The following is a 27,925-nucleotide window of genomic DNA, read 5'->3' as shown; positions in this document are numbered from 1 at the left end:
TCCTCAGGCCGAACCTCTTTCCCATTGTAGTCCTAAAAAATTCTGTCCTTGCTATCAGTCCTTTTCATTTTCCTGCATGGTTTTGGCATGTCCTGCTCATTGCCTTGAGAACTCTTTAATTAGGAGAAAAGTGTTTTAAGCAAGACAAAGTCAAATACGAAAACAAATTATGCTCATATTGAAATCACATTCCTAGGTCTCAAGCATACATCTTCACATGCCTAGATAAAACATTGTGCTTAGTGTATTTGTTCTTAGATGTCTAGCTGACTTTGTGGAGATTTTGCCTAAATTCATTCTGGCATACACAAGCCAAATACCAATTCATTGAGTGTTTACTGTGTGACTTTTAGGGGAATGACAGAAAGAGGAATCAGAATATTCAATTCTAGGCCAATATACAATCTAAAGGAGCTAAAGCAAATTGCAAAGATAAGGGCTTGCCTGAAGGGATTTTCACTGCCTTATTCCTGGCACGTAAAGATCTTTCATCTTGTTTGCAGAGTGTTTTGGAAATCAAGGCAATTGTATTCGAGAAAACCAACATATGATTTAGACTATGAAGTCCCCCTCACATTGAGAAGAAGGCCTTTTAAAAGGAAGAGGAAGAGACCATCAAAAGACTCTGGAAAACATGACGAGCAGGTCTATAATGAGATGATCACACTTCCCTGTTCTATATGCAAGCATGAAATTGACCTACCTAGAATTTTCCCCCATAAAAAGCAGCATGTAGCTCTGGCCACACTGGGCTTTCAACAAACGAGTGGAAAGAAACCAGCACTCTCAGTGATTGCTTTTCAGAGACAGTTCATAATTGCTAAACTATTGTCATCTTTTGGGCTTACCGAAAAAATCTTACAGAGCATTAATAATGCTTTTGAGCTGCTTTGGAAGAAACAAATACCGGCATACTATAAGATTATTGACAACATTCGCAAGAGTTCTGTATATCCTCAAAAAATCTGCCACATATTAATTAGAGGAGCAGCCATTTGTGAAGACAGGAATTGCACGTGGAGAGCTGACATGAATGATAAATTCACTGTTGTGAATAATTTTGGTAATAAACCCAATGTGTGTTTTTTTGGTTTGTTTGATGGACATCACGGTGCCTCAGCCGCAGACTTGACATCAGTGGAATTCCCAATTTTACTTCTCCATCAACTTTCCAGACTTGATCCTTCTTACCAAATGACCCCTGAAGAGCAAAAGGTAATCAATTCCTTTCACACAGTGTTTAGGGAAGAATACACAGCTATAGAAGATTTCTTCTCCTCCATGAAGAAACGTACAAAAGCATTGAAAAGTGAGTATGAGAACACACACAAAGCCTTTGCAAAAGCATTTTGGAGAATGGACAGGCTTTTACGTCTTGGGAGGAAAGAAGTGTCTAGGGTTCGATGGAGTGGCTGTTCTGCAATTACTTGTGTATTGGAAGGCAACATTAAAAATCCTGAGGCTAAGAAGACCTGGAGAGGAATCAATGACCCTAATGCTTTGGCAGACAGTTTCCCTTTCCAGAGGATGCCACAAATAATTTCTGGAGTACTACATATTGCAAACGCCGGTATGTATGTTGAATCGTACCAGGTTACCCTTAACATGTGTTATTCCTGGCAGCAAAGCCTCTCATGCTTCCATAATTATCTAGTGGCTTATTATTATTATTATTATTATTATTATTATTTTGTCTTTTTGCCTTTCCTCAGGCCGCTTCCTGTAGCATGTGGAGGTTCCCAGGCTAGGGGTCTAATCGGAGCTGTAGCCACCGCCCTATGCCAGAGCCACAGCAACGAAGGATCCGAACCACGTCTGCAGCCTACACCACAGATCACAGCAACAACGGATCCTTAACCCACAGAGCAAGACCAGGGATCGAACCCCAAACTCATGGTTCCTAACCGGATTCGTTAACCACTGCATTACAACGGGAATTCCCTAGTGGCCTATTATTTAGTGACTTATTAATGCCTAGAAATTTCATTGACCAATTTAAACAACAATCAATGACCATAGGTTAAATGCAGATTGCAGGCTCAAAATCTGCTGTAATTATTTTTCAAGGAGGCACATATATGGAATAATGTGACCAAAACATGAAGTTTTCTAAATGGGATCACGATACAGCTGTTGATTAAGGCAAAGCAAATATGTTACATTTACTTAGATCTGAATGGAGCCAAAATATTTTCCACACTTCCCTTTTTGGGGAGAATGTAAAGTTCTTTGAGTGTTGTCTGTATAGTTGCTCAAACGTGTCAATTATTCTAGTATCTAACACATTTGCAATAGGTCACTCACTCTTGTGCTCAGTGGCCAAGTCACATCAGTTTCATCTTGTAGAAAACCATAGTACATGCACCAATTTTGTAGGCATGTATTTGCTTCTCCAAAAAAAAAAAAGACTGGATTCTTTGTATTTCAAGAGGCAATTCTTTTGATCCTCAGTGCTAAAATTCTAGCTAAGAAGCTTGCCAACATGGAAATCCAGAGGTAAAACAGTTCTAGCCGAGTTAACCTGAGTTCCATGCTGAGTTTCATGAGATACTTAACTAGGGTTCTCCACCACCCCTTTCATGGCTGGATTTATTATTAATGACAGTGTCCATTTATTGAACATTGAATACAGAGTAATTTCTCACGTAGTCTTACAAGAACCATAATGTCTAAATATACTTAAGTATTGTTTTTTAAAATACATATTTGACATGTAACATTGTGTATGTTTAAGACATACATGTTAATTTGATACATTTTTATATTGTGACAGGATTGTCATTGTGATGATGAGCGTTTTTATCACATTACATAATGATCATTTCATTTTTAAAAATTTAATTGGAATATAGTTGATTTACAATGTTGCGTTAATGTCAGGCATAAAGCAAAGAGAATCACTTGTACATATGCATATATCCATTCCTTTTCAGATTCTTTTCCCATGTAGCTTGTTACAGACTACTGAGTAGATTTCTCTGTGCTATCCTTGTTAGTTACCTACTTTAAGTATAGTAGTGGTGTGTATAAATGAATCCCAACCTCCTAATTTATCTCTCCCCCGCATCATTTCTTTTCAGTGTTTGAAAAAAAATTATGTTCTAGTCTCTTACAAGTTTGAAGATTAAAATATATATGTTCTCTATATACCATGCCACTACTCATTGAAAGTTTGGACCCTTAAACAACTTCATTTTCAGATAGACATACATTTAATGATTCCTTTACAAATTGGTTTCTTTTAATTTCTTTTTATTGCTTAATTTCCCTGGCTAAATTTTCTAGTGTAAGATTCAATGTAAGTGTTAAGAGCAGACATCCTTGTCTTGTTCCTGATCCTAGGGGGAAAGCATCCAGTCTTTCACCATGAAATATGACTTTAGCCTTGAGTTTTTGGTAAATTGAGGAAGTTCCTTTCTATTTCTAGTTTGCTTCATGTTTATGTCATGAAAGGGCGTTATTTTGTCAAATATGGTTTCTGTATCTATTGAGATGATCATGTTGACTTTTCCCTTTCTTTTATTGATATAGTGTATTACATAGTCTGATAGTCACATGTTAAATCAATTCTGCTGCCCTGGGATAAATCTTGGTTAGGCTGTAGTCCTTTTCTGTATTGCTGGATTTCATTTTGCAGTATTTTATTGAGGATTTTTTGCATCTATACTCAAAAGTGATATTAGCCCGTGGTTATCTTTTCTTGTGAAATCTTTATCTGGTTTTGATATCAAGGAAACATTGGCTTAATAGAATGAGTTAGGAAGCATTTCACTCTCTTCTATTTTTTTGTAAGAATATATGAAGAATTGGTATTAATTCACCCAAAAATGTTAGGTAGGATTTACCAGCAAAACCATCTGTGCCTGAGCTTTTCTCATGGTAAGTTTTGTGGTAAATTTTTAGATTATTGAGTCAAACTTCTTAATAGTTATAAGTCTATTCAGATTTTCTTTCTTAAAAATTTTTTTTAAATTGAAGTACAGTTGATTTGCAGCAAAGGAACTCAGTTATACGTGTGTGTATTTGTGTACGTGCATGCGTGTGTGCGTGCGTGCGTGTGTGTGTGTGTGTGTGTGTGTGTGTGTGTGTACACATCCTTTTTCATATTCTTTTCCATTATGGTCTATCCCAGGAGATTGTATAGAGTCCCCTGTGCTATACAATAGGATCTTGTTGTTTATCCATTCTAAATGTAATAGTTTACGTCTACTAACCCCAAACTCCCTGTCCATCCCACTCCCTTCCCCCTCCCCTTTGGCAACCACAAGTCCGTTCTCTATGTCTGTGATCCTGTTTCTGTTTTGTAGATAAGTTCATTTGTGCCATATTTTAGATTTCGCATAAGTTATATCATATGCTATTTGTCTTTCTCTTGCTGACTTACTTCACTTAGTATAATAATGGCTAACTCCATCCATGTTGCTGCAGATGGCCTTCTTTCTTTTTTATGGCTGAGTAGTATTGCATTGTATATATGTACCACGTCTTCTTTATACATTCATCTATTGATGGACCTTTAGGATGTTTCCATGTTGTGGCTATTATGAACAGTGCTGCTTTGAACATAGGGGTCATATATCTTTTTGAATTATAATTTTGTTTGGATATATGCACAGGAGTGGGATTGCTAGACCATGTGGTAATTCTATTTTTGGTTTTCTTTCTTTTTTTTTTTTTTTTGTCTTTTTGCCATTGCTTGGGCCACTCCCGCGGCATATGGGGGTTCCCAGGCTAGGGGTCGAATTGGAGCTGCAGTTGCTGGCCTACACCACAGCTCACACAATGCCAGATCCTTAACCCACTGAGCGAGGCCAGGGATTGAACTTGCATCCTCATGGTTACTAGTCAGGCTCACTACTGCTGATTTCACAATAGGAACTCCAACCTCATTGTAGTTTTGATTTGCATTTTTCTAATATTTAGTGATGTTGAACATCTTTTTATGTGCCTACTGACCATTCATATGTCTTCTGTGGAGAAATGTCTATTTAGGTCTTCTGTCCATTTTTTTATTTTTATTTTTTTATTGTTGTTGAGTTGTTTGTATATTTCAGAGATTAAGCCTTTGTCAGTTGCATCATTTGCAAATATTGTCTCCCATTCCATAAGTTGTCTTTTTTTTTATGATTTCCTTTGCTGTGCAAAAGCTTCTAATGTTGATTAGGTCCTATTTGTTATTTTTGTTTTTATTTCTATCACCTTGGGAGACTAAACTAAGAAAACATTGGTAGGATTTCTTTCTTTCTTTCTTTTTTTTTTTTTTGTCTTTTTTAGGGCCGCACCTGCAGCATATGGAGGTTCCAGGCTAGGGGTCTAATCGAAGCTACAGCTGCCAGCCTATGCCACAGCAACGTGGGATATGAGCCTCGTCTGTGACCTACACCACTGGATCCTTAACCCACTGAGTGAGACCAGAGATCGAACCTGCAACATCATGGTTCCTAGTCGGATTCATTAACCGCTGAGCCACGACGGGAACTCTAACAATGGTAGGATTTCTATCAGAGCATGTTTGGCCTATGTTCTGTTCTAGGAGTTTTATGGTGTCTTGTCTTATGTTTAAACCTTTAAGCCATTTCAAGTTTATTTTTATGCATGGTGTAAGAGTGTTCTAGTTTCACTGATTTATATGCAGCTGTCCAACTTTCCTAGCACCACTTGCTGAAGAGACTCTTTTTTCCATTTTATATTCCTTCCTCCTTTGTCAAAGATTAATTGACTGTAGGTATGTATGTTTATTTCTGGGGTCTCTACCTTGTTACACTGATCTATATGTCTGTTTTTGTGCCAGTACCATACTGTTGTGATTGCTGTAGCTTTGTAGTATTGTCCGATGTGTGGGAGCGTTATCCCTCCTGCTTTGTTTCCCTCCCCTCTATCCCCATCCCCCATCACAGGATTGCTTTAGAAATTCTGGGTTTTTTGTTACCATATTCATTTTTGGATTATTTGTTCTAGTTCTGCGACAAATGTCATGGGTAATTTAATAGAGATCACATTAAATCTGTGGATTGCTTTTGAGTAGTATTGCTATTAATTCTTCTAATGAAAGGCATAGGATATCTTTCTACTTCTTTGAATCCTTTTTAATTTCCTTTGTTACTTTTTTTTTTTTTTTTTTGCTACACCCACAGCATATGGAAGTTCTCCCATGTCATGGACTGAATCTGAACCACAGCTGTGCCCTACACCACAGCTGTGCCAATGCCAGATCCTTAACCCACTAAGCCAGGCTGGGGATGGAACCCGCACCTTGGCAGTGACCCAGGCCACCACAGAGACAAGGCTGGATCCTTAACCTACTGTGCCATGATGGGAACTCCTATTAATGTTTTATAGCTCTCAGCATACAAGTTTTTCAGCTCCTTGGTTTATGCTGATGTATTTAATTTTTCTGAGTGCAATTTTAAGTTACTTTTTTAAAGGTATTGTTTGAGTATGCTTAATTTTCAAATATTTGTGAATTTCCCAAGTACTCCTTTATTGCTGATTTCTGATTTCATTTCATTTTTGTCAGAGAACCATGTTTTGTGTAATTCTAATACTTTAAAAATTTTCAAAGCTTGTTTAGTGACCTAATATATGGACTATCCAAGAGAATGCTTCATGTGTACTCAAGAAGAAAGTGTGTTATGTTGTGTAGGTGAAATATTTTTTAGATTTCTAGTTGTTTTATGTTATTTAATTTTCTATTTACTTATTGATGTTCTGCCTAGCTGTTCTTCCATTATTGGTAATGAGGTTTGGATATCTAACTGTGATTGTTGAATTGTCTATTTCTATCTATCTTCAAGTCTGTCAGTTTTTACTTTGTGTATGTTGAGACTTTGTTCTTAGGTGCATGTAAACTTATAATTACTATGTCTTCCTGCTTGATTGACTCATTTACTGTTATAAAATGTTCTTCTTGATCTATAGTATCAGTTTTCGTCTTGGAGTCTGATATCAACACAGCTTTTCCAGTTCTCTCTTGCTTACTCTTTTCATGAAATAGCCTCCCCCCTTTTACTCTCAATTTATTTGTGTTTTTTTGTTGTTTGTTTTTTGACTTTTTGCCTTTTCTAGGGCTGCTCCCACGGCATATGGAGGTTTCCAGGCTAGGAGTTGAATCGGAGCTGTAGTTGCCGGCCTACAGCACAGCCACAGCAACACGGGACCCAAGCTGCATCTGTGACCTACACCACAGCTCACGCAACAACGGATCCTTAACCCACTGAGCAAGGCCAGGGATCGAACCCGAAACCTCATGGTTCCCAGTTGGATTCGTTAACCACTGTGCCACGATGGGAACTCCATCACTTTATTTGTCTTTGAATCAAGGGTCTTCTTAGTATATAGCTGGCTCTTTTTTTGTTTTGCTTTTTAGGCTGCACTCATGACATATGGAGTTTCCCAGGCTAGGGGTCTAATTGGAGCTACAGCTGCCAGTCTACACCACAGCCACAGCAACGTCATATCTGAGCCGCATTTGCAACCTACCACAGCTCACGGCAATGCCGGATCCTTAACCCACTGAATGAGGCCAGGGATCAAACCCGAAACCTCATGGATGCTAGTCAGATTCATTAACTGCTGAGCCATGGCAAGAGCTCCCATAGCTGGATCTTGTTTGCATTAGTTTCTCATGGTTGCTGTTACAAATTTACTATAAACTTGGTGGCTTTAACAACAGAAATTTGTAGTTCCCACTGTGGCCCAATGGGTCATCAGCATCTCTGCAGTGCCAAGATGCAGGTTTGATCCCCATCCTGGTATGATGGGTTAAAGATTCAGCATTACTGCAGCTGCAACATAGTTTGCAGCTGCCCCTCAGATCTGATCCCTGGCCTGGGAACTCCATATGCCAAGGGGCAGCCAAAAAAACCAACCAAGCAAATAAATAACCCCTCCTCTCCCAAAAACCCAACAAACAAAACCCTCAGAAATTTATATTCTCGCAGTTCAAGAAATTCTAAATCAGCATATCATGGCAATGCTCCCTCCAAAGAATGTGGGAAAGAATTCATTCCTTGCTTCTTCTAGCTTCTGCTGGCTTCCAGTATTCTTTGAGTTGTAGCCACATCATTCCAATCTCAAATGTGCCTCCACGGGCACATTTCCTTCTTCTGTATCTGTAGCCAAATCTCCCTCTTATGATTGCATTTAGAATCCCACCCCCCACAAGAATCTAGTGTAAGCATCTCAGGATCATTAGTCACATCTTCAAAGTCTTTGCCTTATAAAGTAACATTTATAGGCTCCAGACATTAGGTTCTGATATCTGTGGGGACTTTATTCAGCCTGCTACCATGTTTGTTATTTTTCTATTCTGCCAACATTTGCCTTTTGATTCAAGTATTTAATTCATTTATATTTAATGTACAGGATAGGGTATATATCAGATAGTTTGTTGTTTGCTTTCTGTATGTTTTACATCTGTTTTTCTATTCCTTCAATACTGCTTTCTTTTGACATTTTCTAGTACACCATTTTAATTCCTGTGTTTCTCTTAGTGTAGATTTAAAAACTTTTTCTTAGTGGCTATCCAGAGGATTACAATATCTTAAAAACAATTTGGCTTGCATTAACGCCAACTTAATTTTAAAAGCTGTATATAATATCTTTGCTCAAATATAGCTCTATTTCCTCCACCCTCCTTTGTACTTTATGTTTATATAATTACACCTTTACATATTACAAGCCTATAAAATTTTATAATTTTTTGTCTTTTTAGGGCATATGGAATTTTCCGGGCTAGGGGTTGAATCAGAGCTACAGCTGCTGGCCCATGCCACAGCCATAGCAACTCCAGATCCAAGCCATATCTGTGACATACACCATAGTTCATGGTAATACTGGATAACCCAGTGAGTGAGGCTGGGGATTGAACCTGCATCCTCATGGATGCTAGTAAGATTTGTTTCCACTGAGCCATGATGGGAACTCCTATAATTATTGTTTTATCCAGCTTTCTTTTAAGTAAGACAGAAAAAGAAAAGCTTTAAAAATAAAAATTCTTTATTTTTTTGTATTTACCTATATACAGTTGACCCTTGAACAACATGGGTTTGGACTGTGTGTGTCCACTTATATGTGAAATGTTTTCAATAGTAAATACAGTATTATACAATCTATGGTTGATTGACTCTGTGAATGCAGAACTGCAGATATGGAGGGCTGGCTGTGGGACTTGAGTATCCAAGGATTTTGGCATCTGCGGTGCGTCTGAGAACCAATGCCCCCCAGATATTATGCAACTGTATTTAACTTTTTTCTGTGTGGATTCAAGTTACAGCTTAGTGTTTTCATTTTAGCTTGAATGACTCCCTTTAGCATTTCTTGTATGGCAAGTCTGCTAGTGATAAATTCCCTCAGCCATTGTTTATTTGGAAATGTCTTAATTTCTTAATTTTTAAAAGGACAGTCTTGCATTTGAATGTCCTCCTGCTGCCTTCTAGCCTCCATGGTTTCTTTCTTTCTCTTTTTTAGGGCCACACCTGCAGCATATGGAAGTTCCTGGGCTAGGAGTTGAATCTGAGAGCTTCAGCTGCTGGCCTACATCAATCACATAGCCTCCATGGTTTCCGATGAGACATAACTGTCAGCTGTATATGATGAGTCACTTTTCTAATGCTAATTGCAATATTTCTTCTCTTTGTCTTTGGACAGTTTGACTACGATGTGTTTTAAGTACTGACCTCTATACTATTTGGAGTTTATTGTGCTTCTTGGATTTTTTTTTAAATCAAATTTAGGAAATTTTGGGCTATTATTACTTCAAATATTCTTTTTTCCCCACTACTCTCCTCTCCTTCCATTATCCATATGTTGGTATGCTTTTCCCTCAAGTCTCTGAAACTGTTCATTTTACTTCATTTTTTCTCTATTCCATTTATCAATGAAGTTTGCTAATTCTTCTGCCAATTCAAATCTGATGCTGAGCTCATTTCTAGTGAATTTTTTCATTTAAGACATTGTACATTTCAACTCCAGAATTGCAACTTGTTTCTTTGTTATAATCAATCTAATGATATTCTCTATTTGGTGGATCATCGTTCTCATGCTTTCAATTTTCAGCCATATTTCCCTTTAATGTATTTAAAACTTTAAAACCATGTTTTGTACAGTTAGTCTAATGCCAAGATTTCCTTAGGGACAGTATCAATTGTCTTATATGTTTTCCTGTGTATGGGCTACACTGTCATGTTTCATTGCCTTCTTATTTTTCTTCTTTTTTTAATCTGAACATTTAAAATAATGTAGATACCCTCCTCTAGGGTTTGTTGTTGCTACTGTTTGTTTTGTAATTTTATGAACTAATTCTGTAAAGTATATTCTGCCATATGCCGACACAAAAATCTTTGCTTGATTGGTGATCTTAGTGTCCAGATAATGACTAGATGGAGATTTCCTTAAATATCTTGTACAAAGTAGTCTTCCAGTCTCTGCTGAGGCACTGTGTTTGCTAAGGCTTATCTTTTAAGAAATGATAGGCAGTTTATAACTCTGCCTATGCTTTTACTTCCTACTTGGTCAATTCTCAAGATCAACTGTAGATGAGAAATTAGGACATTTTCAGGTCCTGGGTATGTATACAGCCTGTGCATGTGCATTGCTCTTCTATTGTCCCAGTAATATGTCTGAGCTTTTCAAAACTTTACAGATTCTCATCTCTCAGCTCTTTATTATACTTTTTTTTTTTTTTTTTTGGTCAGCCTCTTGTCAGCCCCCAAAGTTTTCACTGTCTCAGGCAACTGCAATTTTAAACAACTGCAGCTGTTTTTGGCAAACACACTGAAGATGAGTTATTTGTACAGAGTAAGCTCTGAATCAGGTCAAATGACAAGGCTTGAGAATGGAGCGTTTTTCAGGGAATTGCAAGGTAGTTTGAATAGCGGCAATTCTTTGGAGATAGATATTTTTAGGGAGGTCCAGAGCTATCCTTTCTCCTGTAGAGGCTGCTGGACTATAGCTAGCATCATTATAAAGGTTTTTGTTTGTTTTGGTCATGCCCATGGCTTACAGAAATTCTCAGTCCAGGGACTGAACCTAAGCCACAGCAGTGACAATAGTGGATTCTTAACTGCTAAGCCACAAGGGAACTCCAAAAGCTTTTGTTTTTCATGGTTACTGCAGAGCTGAAGAGAAGTAGTTGGGAGGAGATCAAGTTCCAAGGCCACGAACTATTCTGTTTTTACCTACTTTGTTTGTCTTCAGTATGCTTCTCAGATTTCAGATTTTTGCTGGCCTTTGCCTATTGCCAGCAGTCTAGAAAAATTGACCTTATTTTTTCTAGTGCTCTCATTTTTTTTTTTTTTTTTTTTTTTTTGGTCTTTTTGCCATTTCTTGGGCCGCTCCCTCGGCATACGGAGGTTCCCAGGCTAGGGGTCCAATCAGAGCTGTAGCCACCGGCCTATGCCAGAGCCACAGCAATGCCAGATTCGAGTCACGTCTGCAACCTACACCACAGCTCACAGCAACAACGGATCCTTAACCCACTGAGTGAGGCCAGGGATCGAACCCACAACCTCATGGTTCCTAGTCAGATTTGTTAACCACTGAGCCATGATGGGAACTCCTCTCACTCTTTATACTGAGCAAATTTTCAGAGATCCTTACTCTGCAGTAATACAATCTTTTCTTGTATTGAATCTAATAATCACATCCAGTGTATTTTTCATCTTTATAAGTTTGATTTAAAAAAAAATATCTTCCGGAGTTCCCATCGTAGCTCAGTGGTTAACGAATCCGACTAGGAACCATGAGGTTGCAGTTTGATCCCTGGCCTCGCTCAGTGGGTTAAGGATCTGGCATTGCCATGATGAGCTGTGGTGTAGGTTGCAAATGCGGCTTAGATCTGGTGTTGCTGTGGTTCTGGTGTAGGCTGGCAGCTACAACTCTGACTCAACCCCTAGCCTGGGAACCTCCATATGCCATGGGAGCAGCCCTAGAAAAGGCAAAAAGGACAAAAAAAAAAAAAAAAAAAAGTTAAATACAGACATGAAAGTTGTTTTTTTTTAAATTATTTTTTATTTTTGTCTTTTCTAGGGCTGCTCCCATGGCATATGGAGGTTCCCGGGCTAGGGGTCCAATTGGAGCTGTAGCCACCAGCCTACACCAGAGCTACAGCAATGCAGGATCCAAGCCGAGTCTGCCACCTACACCACAGCTCACGGCAACGCCCGATCCTTAACCCATTAAGCGAGGCCAGGGATCGAACCCGCAGCCTCATGGTTCCTAGGTGGATTCCTTAACCACTTCGCCAGGACGGGAACTCCTGTATTTAACTTTTTGAACATATACAATGTAGTTAGAACTTTGAAAGTTCTTGCCTACTAATTACAACATTTGTGTTGGTTCTGGGTTGGTTTAAATTGATTTTTCATTTTATTATGGGTATTAAATTAATTTCTCATTTTATTATGGGAAGTAAGTATTTCCCTACTTATATTCATGCTTGGTGTTCTAGTTTCTCAGGGCTGCTGTAACAAATTATCACAAACTTGGCAGCTTAAAAAAAATAAAAATCCATTCTCTCACAGTCTGGATAGATGCTCAAAATCAAGGTGTAAAGTCACACTTCCTTTAAAGTCCCAAGGGGAGAATTCTTCCTTCCCTCTTTCAACTTCTAGTGACTTGGGGCACTCTTTGGCCTGTGGCTGCCAAATACCCCTCCAATCTCTGCCTCTATCTTCACTGGCTTTCTACTCTTATCCCTGTGTTTCTTCTATGAGGATATTTCTTTGGTTTAGGACCAACCTGAATCACCCAGGATGATCTGATCCCAAGACCTTAATTTACTTACATTTGCAAAGGCCTTTTGTTCCAAATAAAATCATATTCACAGGTTATAAGGGGTAGCATATGGACACTTTTTTTGGGGGGACTTATCTGCTTGAGCTTTGGGATGTAGTTACTGAGAAACAGGCTGATCCTTTCGGATTTTGCTTTTATAATTTGTTAGATAGATCCAGAGCAGTGCCCAATTTGTGCTAGTTACTTCCCACTAGTTACTGAGGCCCTTGCTAAGTACACTACCCAATGACCCATGAATTGTTTTTCCAGTCGGACTGGTGGGAACAGGCACTGATCCCAGTGTGAAATCTGGGAGAGTCAATCCAAGACTCACGTTACTGCTCCTTTGTAATACTTAAGTGTTTCAGTGTTATCTACTATTTTCTAATCCTTATTTCCAGATCATACGTATTTGCTAATAATTCCTTTTAACAAGGTCCCAGACACTTTTGTTCCCTAGTGTCCGTTTTCTGTCCTGTGAGCTTTCTCTAGATCCAGAGATCAAGTACGACTTTACCTACTTCTCAATTACATAATTGTTCCTCGAGCCCCCTTCCTTCTCTTCTCAAGGTTGCCAAGTGACTCTAATCCTCACAACTGTGAGGTAATAGTTACATTTTACTTTGTCCTTTTAGGGCTGCACCAGCGGCACATGGAGGTTCCCAGGCTGGGGTCTAATTGGAGCTACAGCTGCCGGCCTACACCAGAGCCAAAGCAACGCCAGATCTGAGCTGCGTCTGCCACCTATACCATAGTTCACAGCAACGCCGGATCCTCAACCCACTGAGCAAGGCCAGGGATCGAACCCGCAACCTCATGGTTCCTAGTTGAATTCGTTTCCACTGCGCCACGATGGGAACTCCAATAGTCATATTTTAATACATGAGAAGATTGGGGCTCACCAAAATTTTATATAAGGTTATATCATTAGAGAGTGATCGAGCCAGGACTCATGTACTTTAGACTCGTCTCATTACTTCCTATGAATACCAGAAACTTCCTGTTTCTAAGGTGTCCCTTCATTATTATGTGTCTACGCTTTCCTCATTCACAACTGATGCTGTATTTGCAGGTCTTTTTGTTGTGCTTTTCCTATTTAGGTGTGATTATTCTTAAAGATGTGACTATTTCTGCTCACTAACAGTGTAGTTAAGTTGCTTTTAAAATTATTTCCAGTCACATCCTTTCCACCTAAAACCTAATTCCAAAATCACCTTACCTTAAGCAGGAATATTTATACACAGATTCTTAAATAACACTGACCTTTTATAGACTTTATCTTCCCCATCTCTCCTTTTTAGGGTATGTTGGTGGTGGTCTCACATATATTCAAATCTGATTCTTAGAATAAAACAAACAAATATTTGACAGATGGTTGAGACTGATGTGTGAAGTACTGTTAGACTCCAGGTGCAAAATGGTGAATGAGTTTCAAGCTCACACGTCTTACAACAAAGGGATCTTTTGAACATATAGCGAAAACCAGATCCACATCAATAAGGCTCTCATGCACATCATCAGTAGGAAGTCATGAACCTGGCACCCATGCATACAATTTCACCCTCTTCTTCCAAAATTTGAGCCCTGAGGAAAAACTGGCTATGAGTTGTTTTCCTAACCTCATTTACAAGCATTTCTATCATGCTTCCATTTTAGGTATCCTTTTAGGGTTTAAATTTCCTTAGTTTGTTTATGCTCCTTTTCAATTGCTCCTTTTTCTTTCTCCAATAACTATTTCCTCATTTCCCAAGTTCCAAGTTTCTGCTTCCTACTCCCCTCGAGTCCTATTTCTTTGTAAGTATTTTCTTACAAGTTTTTAAAGTGGGTTTGAAGTGAGACGTTCATAGCTTCATCTCAATCTCTTCTGGATAGCCTCTCTTCACCTGCTTTCCCCCTTCATGTAACACAAAAGGAAAATAACCTTTATCAAATGTCTACTTATTAAATTACCTTCTTAAATCCTCACAATAACCTTGACAAAAAAATAACATTGCAGGTGGAAAACTGTTACTCAAGGAAATAAACTGATTTAATGAGTCACACAGATAAAACAGATTAAAAAGTGTGACAGGCTCCCAAGTCTTTCCTGTTCCCTGTGCTGCTGCTTCTAAACCAAGTCATTTTTTTTTTTTTTTTTTAATCCCAGAGCACTCATGCATCCTAGAGATGTTTTTGGCTTAAAAATCATCTCAAAAGCAGTTCTTTTTAATTATTCCCATTTAATGTCCCTGACCGTGTTGCCCTTCAAATTCCATTTTTGTTCTGATAACATTTTCTGAAGAGCACTATTAAAAGCTGGTGTCTAGGAATTAGAATTTTTATTTATGCTCAGATTCATTAAAATGTTTATGTAAGGGTTTTCATCACTCCTTATTCCCATTTCCTCCAAAATAATGTTTATAGGAACCTTTTTTTTTTTTGGCCGCATTTGTGGCATGCAGAAGATCCCAGGCCATGGACTGAATCCATGCCACTGCAGTAACCAGAGCCACAGCAGTGACAACACTAGATCCTTAACCTGCTGCACCACCAGGAAACTCCTTTTTGTGGTTTTAGTTAGCATTTACAACATGCATAAAAAAACTGAGCACATTTTCATTTGCATATTGGCATTTAGTAGTTATTCAGAAGGCAGGATGAATAAACTGTGAAAGTAATTATATAACTCACTCAGGCAGTAAGTCATGGTAGGGCAAAAACTATAGCTATTACCTAATGTCCCCATTTTCTAGAAAATTTATTGTGCTGAGCTCAAGGAATGTTTAGAACAATAAAATCAACTAAAAAGGCATTTCCTACTCTATAGCACAGCAATTAAAAGAAAAAGGCAACTAGTACTACAAAAGACTACCTTTACCAAATTCTCTGTAGAGGCAACTAAAATCAAAATATCAATTTACTACGCTTCCACTCTAACTACATAGTCATATTAAATTCTTTTCAAATCACAAAGAGAAAGAATGCTTTTTCTTTTTCTTTTTGCTGAATGAGCTCTGGCTTGCCACATGCAAATAAAACATTTAGGTAGTGATATTTTGAGCCAAATTTTGTCCCCCATGTTTTTAGATCTTTGGTTGCACTATTTATATGTGTAGGTACACACACAACGAAATTTTCTAATTTAGAAGAGGAACTGATCCTTGTGCTCTCCTAATAGAACAATTCAGTTTACCCAGTTAGCATGTTCATTATTGGCCCATGCTACTTTGCTGGTACAACTATTTGCAGCTCAGCAAAAGTCAAGAATTACTTTGCTCTTTTTTTTCTTCTGCAGAGTTTAAGTAGAATGATCAGCAGAAAAGTTAACAGAAGATATTAATAACTAAACCACAAAGAGGTCATGTTGTTTTGAGTACTATCATTTAGACAGGTATCAGTTTTCCAAAATATTCTCCATAAACATCATCTTTCAGTTCCATCCAATAGCTCAAATATTAACAATCCCCATTATGTAAATGAGCCAAGAGGCTCACTCTGACACAAACCTTTCATCAACTTAGGGTCTGTCCAACCTTAGCTTCTGAAACCTAAAGCCCTTTAACCTAAAATCTAGGGGATTAGAAATGAAGGGCTGCAGGAGTTCCCTCATGGCTAAGTGGTTAAGGATCTGGAATTGTCACTACTGTGGCTCAGGTTCAATTTCTGGCCTGGTAACTTTCAGATGGGTGCATGTGGCAAAAAAAAAAAAAAAAAAAAAAAAGCCTGAAGCAGTAAAACTGATTCCAGGTACACTGCCATGTTTAAAATCAGAATATTCTAATGTAAATTTTGCCTATGATTCCAGAAATTTTAATTCTCAAAGGTATTACTTTAAATATATAATTATGTTCCTAACAACTTGGAGAAAATCAACTTTTCCTAACAAACAATTTTAAGACTTTTTTGCTATACCAAAGAAAATTTTGGTAACACAACCACCCTTCAGTCTGTTCAGAGCACTATGTTTAGATTTCCTTATGATTTCAATGAAGCCTACATCACAAGTTCATCTGAATCATGAACAAAAACTGTAATCAGCTATTTAAGATCCCAGTTTTCAATTCAATCGAAGGGTTTAATGCTGGCTAGCTATTATCCATTTAGTACATTAGTAATACATATTATTTTTTTCTTCACAAGACTAAATGACTTAATTTCTTTTCAACACACATAACAAACCTATTAAGCAATGGTGTTCTAATTTTTATCACCCATACCTATAACATACTCAGGTTTTAAATTTGACCAGTTCAAAAATTACCAAACTCCACTCCTAAAAAAAAAAAAAAAAAAAAAAAAAAAAATCAAAGTTTATATTTTTAGTTGGAAAGGCATTTATTAAAACATTTTAAAAATGTCTGCTCTATGGAATATATACTGGTTATAAAAAAAGTTCAACTCTGGACTATGAAAACATAACAACCAGAAGCTGTTTCACAAAAAATTATTTTTCATTATCTAGTTTTATTTAATTTAATCCTAAAACACTATGTGCCTAAAAATGATGAATAAACTACCCTTGATCTGAAATCTTAATTACTGTAAATCTTCTAGTAATGATATCAATATAACACATATTTTAAAAATATTTTTAAACGACCTGTTTATGCATTGAAACAAATTTATGAAGTTAACAGTATACTTTGATACAACTGGTTATAAATCTCTAGGATCAATCTTTAAAACTTTTAGGTAACGTGCAAGCAGTCTTATGCAGAAATGGGAAAGGCTTTTGTCTAACGAAAGAACATACTACACGAAACATAGACGAAAGAAGAAGAGTGCTTCAAAATGGAGCAATGATTAGTTCTAATGAACCATACGGGCTCCTAGAAGGGCAAGTAAAAACCACTCGAGGACTTGGATTTCATGGAAATCTCAAACTGAAAAAATTCATTATTCCAGCACCTCAAACTATTTCTGTCCCTATAGATGACTTATGTCAATTCCTTATCTTAGCTACCAATGGACTCTGGGAAGTTCTGGATACAAAGGAAGTAACTGCACTGACAATGACAGCTTTTCAAGCATATAAAGAAACAGAGAGCATTAACACAGGAAACAAACTCTCACCATCCAAAGGGCCTCTGCTTCTCCCAGTTAATGAATCAAGCACATCTAAATCAGAAACTAACATCCACATAGTGTTTCTGGGCAAACCTGAATCTAAAGAAAGTGTATCAATTATGAATTCAAAAGAAAATTTGTCAGGTTCAAAGTATTCTAAACATTTCACTAGTAACCCTGAAAATATAGGAATATTTCCACCGAAAATGACTAATTGTGATGCTTGCAATGAAAAAGAAACTAAGGAACCAACCAATGTAGATGATGTGCCAAAAGATTCAAGTGAAAAAGAAAAAGAATTATGTGCTAAGAGTTCCTACGAAGGTGCTGCTGAGTATATTAGCCGTGAACTTGTAAATGCTGCTTTAGCGGCTGGCTCCAGAGATAACATTACAGTTATGGTAATACTTCTCAATGGAAGTGAATATCAGTTTCTGATATAAAAGCTGAAGCTCTGACTATCCAGAGAACAAAAATATGAAGACAATTCTTCAGTGAAACGAATATTAGAATACATCAATCCAACACACATTATTTTTAAGAATGTACTAAAGAAAATATAAAAGCGGATTTAAGGTTACACAATACCATTTATAATGTCTGTTCACTGTTAAATGACAAAAAAGAGAGAAAAACCAGTACGTGCTTTTTATACCACTTTATTCCAACCTGAGCACCTCAATATAAAACTAAACACTGGTGAACTGTTTTCCTTACTAATTCTGAATTACTGTAAATGTACAAGTTCTGCTAGCAGTTCAACACTTAAATAGATTAAATCATCTCTGACACATGGTAGATTTCATATAATGAAAATACCTAAAACAATTAGTGCAATATACTGAATTGATCAAAATAAAAAGAATTTTGGAAAACAAGGCTGCAAGATTGTTACTATATTCAATACTTATGTTACAAATTACTGGTACATTGTTTGTTATGGTTCTAGCCAGGTAGGAACAACAGAAGCCCCTTCCTTTCAAAGAGGGAGAGAAGAAAAAAATTAGCTGTTTTAGTAACTGTACATTTTGTATACTTTTAAGCAACTCTTAAATATTACGGAAAAGTAATAAACATATATGGAGACTACAATGCGGTACCCTATTTACAGTACAGCTGAAGACTGAATTTAAAATAATCAGGTTTGAATGTACATAATTGTTAGTGCATTGACCATATTTATGTCCAAAGGGCAGAAAAGCCCTACTTCCAAACAAAACCTATGTAATGGCCAGCAGTGATTAAACAGAAATCACAGATTCCTGGTTTGTTTCATCTTTGTTGAAGAGCTCACATGTTGCAAGGGAACACTATCCTTTAAGACTCATTTTATCAGTTTTCATATTCCTCAAATAAGACAGGGTTACATTTGCTTTTTTAAAAACCCCATTTAAAAAAAAAAATGGAACTGGCTATAATTTAGATGCTACTAATGTTTTTTTTTTTTTTTTTCCTGAAGACCTGGGACTGTTTTTTTTTTGGTTGCTAATTTGTTACAATGTGGAATGTATACTTTAAATAAGGATACTAAGAGAAATTATAGGTTGCTTGAATACAGCAGATAAGCACAAATATCTTTAGAATCTCCTTCTAAAGAATTTTTTTTTTTTTTGAAAAGCCCAAATGATAAAGTTCCAAATCTTTTTCACAGAAGTGGTTGGTTAACTATGGGTTCAGAGTCACTTGTCTATATCCCTGGTGAAGAGAATTAAGTCCCCTAACCTTTCAAGGAAACAAGCATACACACAGCTCTCATTTCTCCCTTCCACTGCTGAAACATTAGTCAGAGGGTCACATGCATGTTATTAAAAATTAAGTTCAAAACACTTAAAATAATTCTGTATTAGAAACTTGACTCTATCGTAAGTCTCTTCTTTTTGGACGTCATACTGGGCTGGTTAAATGCTCCAATTCCACTGTTATTAACATTTAGGAAGCAGAAGAACATTCCAGTTAGTTTAAACTGGAGATTTAGTTACTACAACACTGACTCCTGGTTGGCTGCGTGGGTTCAGTAAGGTCTACTCCTCTTCCTCTGGTACAATTTATTCCTGGATTCTGTGGTTCATTCTTTGGCAACTTTTTAGCTGCAAGACAAATTATCCAAACACATACAATTAGAATATTCATGAGAGAATTACTTCATTTGCTTAGTTATAATCTTTCTTTCCAGCTAGGTCATCCCAAAATGTCATATAATCATGTGCCCACTGTTTTCAAATGTTTACTGAGTATTTCTGAGACACCAAAACACTGATTGATCACTGTTGCCAGTTAGACAGAGTCAAAACTCGACTAGTGTTGCCAGCATGTTTACAATCAAGCTCAGCTCCTAACCATCAATGTGCTTTGGATAGTCACAAACTTTTGGAACAAGTCAGGATATAAACAAACACCATCACCCAGTAGAACTTGTCCTCTTCTCTGAAAACTATCACCCCAAATAATGACAGATCCTATCTTTTATTCTCTTCCTGGCTTATGAACTTTACCCTTCAAACATCTACCATGTTCCTATCTTGCAGCTGATTAGCTCTGCCTGATATAAATGGACTTGACCCTGAAGGCTCTACCTCAAAAAAACATTTTCCAATTTTGAGCCAGATAAGCATGGCTTGCCACATTTTGGACAAAGCCCCACAACCAGCAACTACGGCTTTAGCTTTGCTAAGTTCTATGGAGTTTTTTTTTTTGGTCTTTTTGCCTTTTCTGGGGCCGCTCCTGCAGCATATGGAGGTTCCAAGGCTAGGGGTCCAATCGGAGCTGTAGCTGCTGGCCTACAACAGAGCCACAGCAACTTGGGATCCGAGCCATGTTTGTGACCTACACCACAGCTCATGGCAACGCCCGATCCTAAACCCACTGAGCAAGGCCAGGGATCGAACCCGCAACCTCATGATTCCTAGTTGGATTCGTTAACCACTGAGCCACGACAGGAACTCCGTGGAGTTTTATGCTGTTCTCTGGACTGTGGTGGCTTCCACTGATTAGAAAATTTACCTACTAGAGGTAGTCTGCTTTGATCCCAAAGATCCTTGATGTGCTTGGATTCATTGAACATTAAATATCCAGAGGTACAGGTTGTAAGAGTGGCTAGACTCAGTGGTTTCTATCAACAGCAGCCTACCTCAACAGGACAGATCACTGTGGTACTAGCTTCACCTTAGCCCTGGCCCAGGTTATGCAAAAGGTGGACATGCTCTACTTCAAAATCTAAATGCCCAATTGTGTTCTGGATCTTTTACCATTTGTTTGTTTTAATATTCCACAACAGTGTTATTCATTTTTAGAATCCTAGATGCTGGGCTAGGATTATATCTTGGAGCCAGGAGCACTGAGGTTTGGGAAAAAAAGCCTTTACCTTGGGCCACTTTATAGGAATGGCTCTAGGATGGTAGTATAAATGGTAATAAAATGGTAAATTTCCAACCAAATGCATTTAGAAACAAAGCCCCATTCAGGGACAAAGAGCAGGCTAGCACTATAAATTTTATTATAATTAATACCAAGTTAGGTTTTGGACCAAATGATTATTTCTTTTAGCATACTTCTCTGATGACTTTCTGGAATTAGATCAGAATAAAATTAGGAGGCTGAAAGAAATAAAAAACTTGTTTTGGGTTAATTTTTACTGTGTGAAGATAAACTAAAACATATCTTCAGGAGTCTCAAAAGAAGTAGTCTCCTGTATCAGTGAAGGAGGTACCGATTTGAAGTGGTACTATTTGTTTTGTATATAGATAACTGCAGTTTACCAATCTGATCCTGAACTGATTAGGACTGTCAGAAGCTACTGAAGACCTTATCAAATTAAAAGCAGATAACAAAGGAGTTCCTGTCGTGGCTCAGTGGAAATGAATCTGACTAGTATCGATGAGGATGAAGGTTCAATTCTTGGCCTTGCTCAGTAGGTTAAGGATATGGCGTTGCTGTGAGCTGTGGTGTAGGTCACAGACACAGCTCGGATCCCGAGTTACTGTGGCGCAGGGTGGCAGCTGTAGCTCTGATTCAACCCCTAGCCTGGGAACTTCCACGTGCTGTGGGTGTGGCTCTAAAAAGCAAAAAGAATCACATATTGGCTTTAAAAATATTGTTCTTTGGAGTTCCTGTCATGGCTCAGTGGTTAACGAATCCAACTAGGAACCATGAGGTTGCTGGTTCGATCCCTGGCCTCGCTCAGTGGGTTAAGGATCCAGCATTGGCCGTGCGCTATGGTGTAGGTCACAGACGCGGCTTGGATCCCTCGTTGCTGTGGCTCAGGCACAGGCCAGTGGCTGCAGCTCCGACTGGACCCCTAGCCTGGGAACCTCCATATGCCGCGGGTGCAGCCCTGGAAAAGACCAAAAAAATAAAAAAAAAAGTTCTTTATCACTAGAAGATATTTTAAGTTCTCATGTAATAACACTGAAAAACATTAATAAGCGAAAATTTAAGACAATGTTTATGCTGCTGTAATAACTACATAAAAATGAATTTGCAGAAAAGTGTCAATGGAAGTATAGCATGGTCAAGAACTCAGACTCTTGAATTGGAAGTTATGACTTCAGGGAGTTCCCATCATGGCTCAGCAGAAATGAATCTGAGTAGCATCCATGAAGTCTTGAGTTTGATCCCTGGCCCTGCTCAGTGGGTTAAGGATCCAGCATTGCCGTGAGCTGTGGTTTAGGTCACAGACATGGCTCAGATCATGCACTGCTATGGCTGTGGCATAGGCCAGTAGCCACAGCTCTGATTCAAACCCTGGCCTGGGAACCTCCATATGCTGTGGGTGTGGCCTAAAAGAGATTTAAAAAAAAAGCAGACAATAAATTTATTATAGACTCTACCAACTAAATAAGTGTACTCTACTTGGGAAGGCATCTAAAGTGAAAACAGGAGTTCACTGTGTGTATTTAAGTTATTCATGGAGAGGCCACAATTCAGGTTAAACCTGGAGTTTCTTTCAAGGAGAGAAATATTCTAATTTCAGAAAAGTAAGGGAAAGCTCTAATATACAGGCTACTTTCTAACTGAAAAAATAACCTTATTAGCAAGTCTGAATAAAAGGTACAAATTAAAGAAAGCCCATCTGGTGGAGTCTTAATAGCATCAGAAAGGTTTAAAGTTCGGCCTGATTCAAGGGGCCTATCCTCTGTTTCCTTTTATTAACTTTTCAGATGTGGTGTTGTTGAGTGTTATCTGCCTCATTTATTTGAAAAAAAGTATATATTGTAACAAAATCCTTCACGATTATGCTAGTATTTCCCTAATAAATAAATGGCAAGCCTGAGTTTCTCAGGAAAACTGTTCACACAACACAGATAAGTTTTTCCCTAAATGAAGCCATTAAACTCTCTCATCTAGTGAACGATATTATGATAGTACTTGAAGCTCTTACTGGGTTTTCTTTAGCCTCTGAACCAGCTGTTAACTGATTCATTTGTAAGACTTCAAAATAAAATAATATTTCTTACTTGGGGATAAGGATGTGGATAATCGCTGCTGTACTGTAAAAGATGGTATGGAATGAGATGAGTGCATGGCACATCAATAGTATGGAGGCAGTAGTCTGTGAGAACCACCAAAGTAGGCCCCTCCCATAGAATGTGCACCTGAAAACTACTAGAAGGAAGCTAGAGTCAATAAAAATGTTTTAATTTTTTTTTTTGTGTGTGTGTCTTTTTAGAGCTGCACTGGCGGCACATAGAGGTTCCCAGGCTAGGGATCAAATCAGAACTGTAGCTGCTGGCCTACACCATGGCCATAGCAATGCAGCATCCAAGCCACATCTTCAACCTACACCAGAGCTCACGGCAATGCCAGATCCTCAATGCACTGAGTGAGGCCAGGGATCAAATCTGCTTCCTCATGGATGCTAGTCAGATTTGTTTCCATTCCTGCTGAGCCACGATGGGGAACTCCAAAAAATGTTTTAATTTTTGATGTAAAAAAAAAAAAGAAAGCTTCCTTTTTACTACTCAACTTCATTACCTATAATCAACATCTGTGCAACAGCATTCATTATTAGTTAAAAGTACTTGGAGTAAAGGTAAGAGCCATACGTTGATCACATAACCATCATGGCAATGAAAAGCACAGGTGTTGCTTTCCCATGAGACACCCATGGGAACTTGGGAAAGAGGGAAAAACATTGTTTTCCCTTTTTCTCTCTGTGCCTCAATACTCTGAAACTTGCTTCATTACAATACTGACATTAAAATAATTTTCCAATCTGTATACTTATGTACACTGTACCTCTATGTGTTATATTTGTCAATAATCAATGATTTAAAAGAACTTGAGGGAGTTCTTGTCATGGCTCAGTGGTAAGGAACCCGACTAATATCCACGAGGGTGTGGGTTTGCTCCCCTGGCCTCGCTCAGCAGGTTAACGATCTGGCATTGCTGTGAGCTGTGGTGTAGGTCACAGACGTGGCTGGGATCGGGAGTTGCTATGGCTGTGGCATAGGCTAGCAGCTGTAGCTCGGACTGGATCCCTAGCTAGGGTACTTCCACATGCCACAGGTGTAGCCCTAAAAAGCAAAAAAAGAGAAAAAAACTTGAAAAATAAACCAAAACTGTGTTCTAAAATAGTGTTTTCTTCAGAGCAAAAAAGAGATGAAAATAGTTATCGATCAGTGACAGAAGTAATCTTATTATGCCTGTATGTCACACTGAAAAACATGAAGAGTTTATCTTCCTTTTATATAAGAACTATAGGTCTAACTGAAAAATATTTTTATCCAAATTTTTCAGTGAAACCTTTTGAAAATCTGCTTGAACTTTCAGCTCAAAGTTCAACTTGCCTAGAAGAATCCTAACTAAATTGAAAGCTTTACAACCTAATGGGCGGTAATTTTTCAAATTTAACACGTCTAACAAAGTAATGCTTCATTTAAGAAATCTAGAATAGTAGTATAATCATTAAAACAAACAAAACCCCAAAACCAAGAATTAAAAAAAAAGGTGAAACCAAATATACCTCCAGTGTAACTTATTTACCTATATTTAATGTCCGCAAAAAGTTAATCTTACCTATTGCCATGAATATTTCATTTACATTCATTGATGTTTTAGCTGATGTTTCCATAAATAATAAACTGTTGTCATCTGCATAGGACTGTGCTTCCTATTTATAGAAAAAAGAAAGAAATATATCCTTTGCACAAGCTTACCACACCTGCCATATTTTTGTTACAGCAAAGAGGCTTCCTTTTTTACCAAAGGATCACCTATAACCAACGATTGTTTTTTAAGCAATTAAACAAAAGTAAAGATACTGCATGGTTTGTAATTTCCTTTTTACCTTCTTGCGCTATCCCATTCTGCTTCATCTGGTCTCATATTGAATCTACGTTTTTTTTTTCTTTTTGCCTTTTCTAGGGCCACTCCTGCGGCATATGGAGGTTCCCAGGCTAGGGGTCTAATCGGAGCTGCAGCTGCCAGCCTACGCCAGAGCCACAGCAACGCCAGATCCGAGCCGCATCTGCGACCTACACCACAGCTCACGGCAATGCCAGATCCTTAACCCACTGAGCAAGGGCAGGGATGGAACCCGCAACCTCATGGTTCCTAGTCAGATTTGTTAACCACTGCGCCACGATGGGAACTCCTGAATCTACTTTCTAATGATGAGTTTGGGAAAGGAGGATGACTTCCCTATTCTAAATATGAAACTCTTTTTGGGAGTTCTCTTGAGGCACAGTGGGTTAAGGATCCGCAACCCTGCATTGTCACAGCAGTGGCTTTAATCATTGCCGTGGCTTGGTTTTGATCCCTGGCCCTTGCACGGGAACTTCCACATGCCATGGGTGTGGCCAAATAAATAAACTAAAAGTTCCCGTGTGGCCCAATGAGTTAAGGACCCAGCTTTGTCTTTACTGTGGTTCAGGTCACTGCTGTGTTGAGGGCTTAATCCCCAGCCTGGAACTTCCACATGTCTTGGGCATAGTCTCCCCCCACAACACACTTCTCTTTGGTCTCTATGGCAATTTTACCTGCTCATTACTTGAAATGAAAACAAAGGGAAACCAATTTTTTTTTTTTTTTTTTTTTTTTGCTTTTTAGCCTTACCCATGGCACATGGAGGTTCCCAGGCTAGGGGTCAAATTGGAGCTACAGCTGCCAGCCTATGCCATGGCCACAGCAACACCAGATCCAAGTGGCACTTGAGACCTACACCATAGCTCACAGCAACGCCGGATCCTCAACCCACTGAGCAAGGCCAGGGATCAAACTGGCAACCTCATGGTTCCTAGTCAGATTTGTTTCGCTGCGCCACAAAGGGAACTCCAGAAACCAAATATTTAAGACTGTTTTAACCACTAAATGGAACCCTTGTATTTAATTCTAAATGACTTCCACAAGCAACATTTTAAAAATATGTAATGAATCATTTCTTTGAAAATTCCAATACTACTTTACATTTTTATTATGCTTTACATTTTACATATATTATTGCCTTTGATCCTCACAGCTGTTCTGAAGAACCAATAATCTTTTCAATTTGATAAAAATGAGGTTCCTTTGAAATGTTATGTGACAGGGCTACTTTTGACTATAATGTAAGTGCTCCACCTACACTCTATGCTGAGAAGGTAACTTTCTTAGAAAGAGTAAATAGATGATGCTTTATGTCACAAGGATTAAATGAAACCGTATGTGCAGCATGCTCAGCTTACTACCTAATGGCGCAAGAAACATTAGTCCTTTTATCCTGGTGTGTGTACTCCATCATTGAAAAAGAAAATTATCCCATCACTGATAGTGTGTATATATAATGGCCAGAACCAAACTTCTCTGGTAGAGAAGCTGAAAAGCATGAGGATGGGAAGTTTTAAAATGTCTAACTAGAGACATTTGCTTTTTTAAAAAATGATGGTACTTTATTTTGCAACAGGAAAAATTATTTATTAGCTATATGAGATAACATACATGGTTTTAGACCTTTATTTTTGAAGGCCCTTTTAGGAATCACCACATAGGTGTTATGTGTATATGTGGGTATGCGTATGTATGCTGATATATATAGGTATATAAACTTTAAAAAGGAAGGATACTGAAATAAATGTAAGGGCGGAGGGATCAGAGTAATCATCTTTTGCTTTATATATATACTCCTGCACTGTTGTGAACTGTTACTTCTTTTGTAATTGTGGAGGTCAAAAAAATCACTGAATCAACTTACATATTATAATTACATAGATATTTAAAATTTTGGGTTTATCATGAGATTGTATTACATACTATATCATATTTGTTCAAAATTTTTCTATCACTTGCATGGTCTAAAAAAGAAACTGTTAATTCCAGTGTGGACACAGAAGAAAAATATTCACTTACAGTTGAAGTCAACATACCTGGAAATCGACAGCTCTTTTATTTGCGAGGTCAGCCTTGTTTCCTGATAAAGCTATTACAATGTTAGGACTGGCTTGCCTCTGAAGTTCTTTAACCCAGTTTTTGGCTCTGGCAAAGGACTCCTGAGAAACAAAAAGACAGCTATTTGGCATAAGCTCAAAAAATGGTTGGGGAGCATCTTTTTGAGGTGAGGCTTTAAAAGTGTGACTCTTGGGAAGAATTTCTTAGGACTATTATATTACTTGAGACACTTTCAACTTATTTTTTTTTTAAAAAACCAGCTTTTCTATCTTATAAAAGTTTTGGTAGAAATGCCATCCTTTAACAAAAAAAGATTAAAAAATATTTTCAACTGAAATTCTGAATACTAAAAATAGATATTCAAACAAGTTTCACAGCAGAATACATTTCTACTTACCTCATTTGTGATATCATATACAACTATGGCTGCTTGTGCTCCTCTGTAGTACATTGGTGCTAGGCTATGGTATCGTTCTTGACCAGCTGTATCCCATATTTCAAACTTTACTGTTGTGTCATCAAGACACACGGTTTGAGTTAGAAAAGCAGCTGAAAGAAGAAAATGTCTCCGGTAAGTTTACCATTGTCCTAATATTTTCATACTACAGAAAACACCTGGAAACCTGATACCCAAAGTTAATACCCAAGTTACTAATGTCTTTAAAAACTTGCAAGATCTATGCTTCAAAGCTAGATAAATATACACTTACGTATAAAACCCTTGTAGTAAAATCACAGATTGAAA

The 27,925-nt window shown here is 37.8% G+C and overlaps 2 protein-coding genes across 4 annotated transcripts in view; one reads left to right on the top strand and one right to left on the bottom strand.

The window, feature by feature from the left end:
• PP2D1 (protein phosphatase 2C like domain containing 1) lies at nucleotides 116-18,639 on the top strand. Its single transcript, XM_021071365.1, has 2 exons — nucleotides 116-1,570; nucleotides 17,446-18,639. The coding sequence occupies exons 1-2, from the start codon at nucleotides 358-360 to the stop codon at nucleotides 18,261-18,263; spliced, it is 2,031 nt and encodes a 676-aa protein (XP_020927024.1). The 5' UTR covers nucleotides 116-357; the 3' UTR covers nucleotides 18,264-18,639.
• The window catches only part of RAB5A (RAB5A, member RAS oncogene family), a 34,864-nt gene continuing 25,402 nt past the window's right edge, over nucleotides 18,464-27,925 (bottom strand). For 2 of the 3 annotated variants that reach the window (XM_021068192.1, XM_021068191.1), the window contains exons 3-6: nucleotides 27,578-27,729; nucleotides 27,159-27,281; nucleotides 24,835-24,928; nucleotides 18,464-19,907 (exon numbers count right to left, since the gene is read on the bottom strand). In XM_021068192.1, the coding sequence (XP_020923851.1) occupies nucleotides 19,792-19,907; nucleotides 24,835-24,928; nucleotides 27,159-27,281; nucleotides 27,578-27,729 (485 nt within the window). In that variant the 3' untranslated portion in view covers nucleotides 18,464-19,791. 3 annotated transcript variants of the gene reach the window in all.

Source organism: Sus scrofa, chromosome 13 (assembly GCF_000003025.6).
Source record: "Sus scrofa isolate TJ Tabasco breed Duroc chromosome 13, Sscrofa11.1, whole genome shotgun sequence".
Classification (NCBI taxonomy): Eukaryota; Metazoa; Chordata; class Mammalia; order Artiodactyla; family Suidae; genus Sus; species Sus scrofa.
This window is presented reverse-complemented; position numbering and strand designations above follow the sequence as displayed.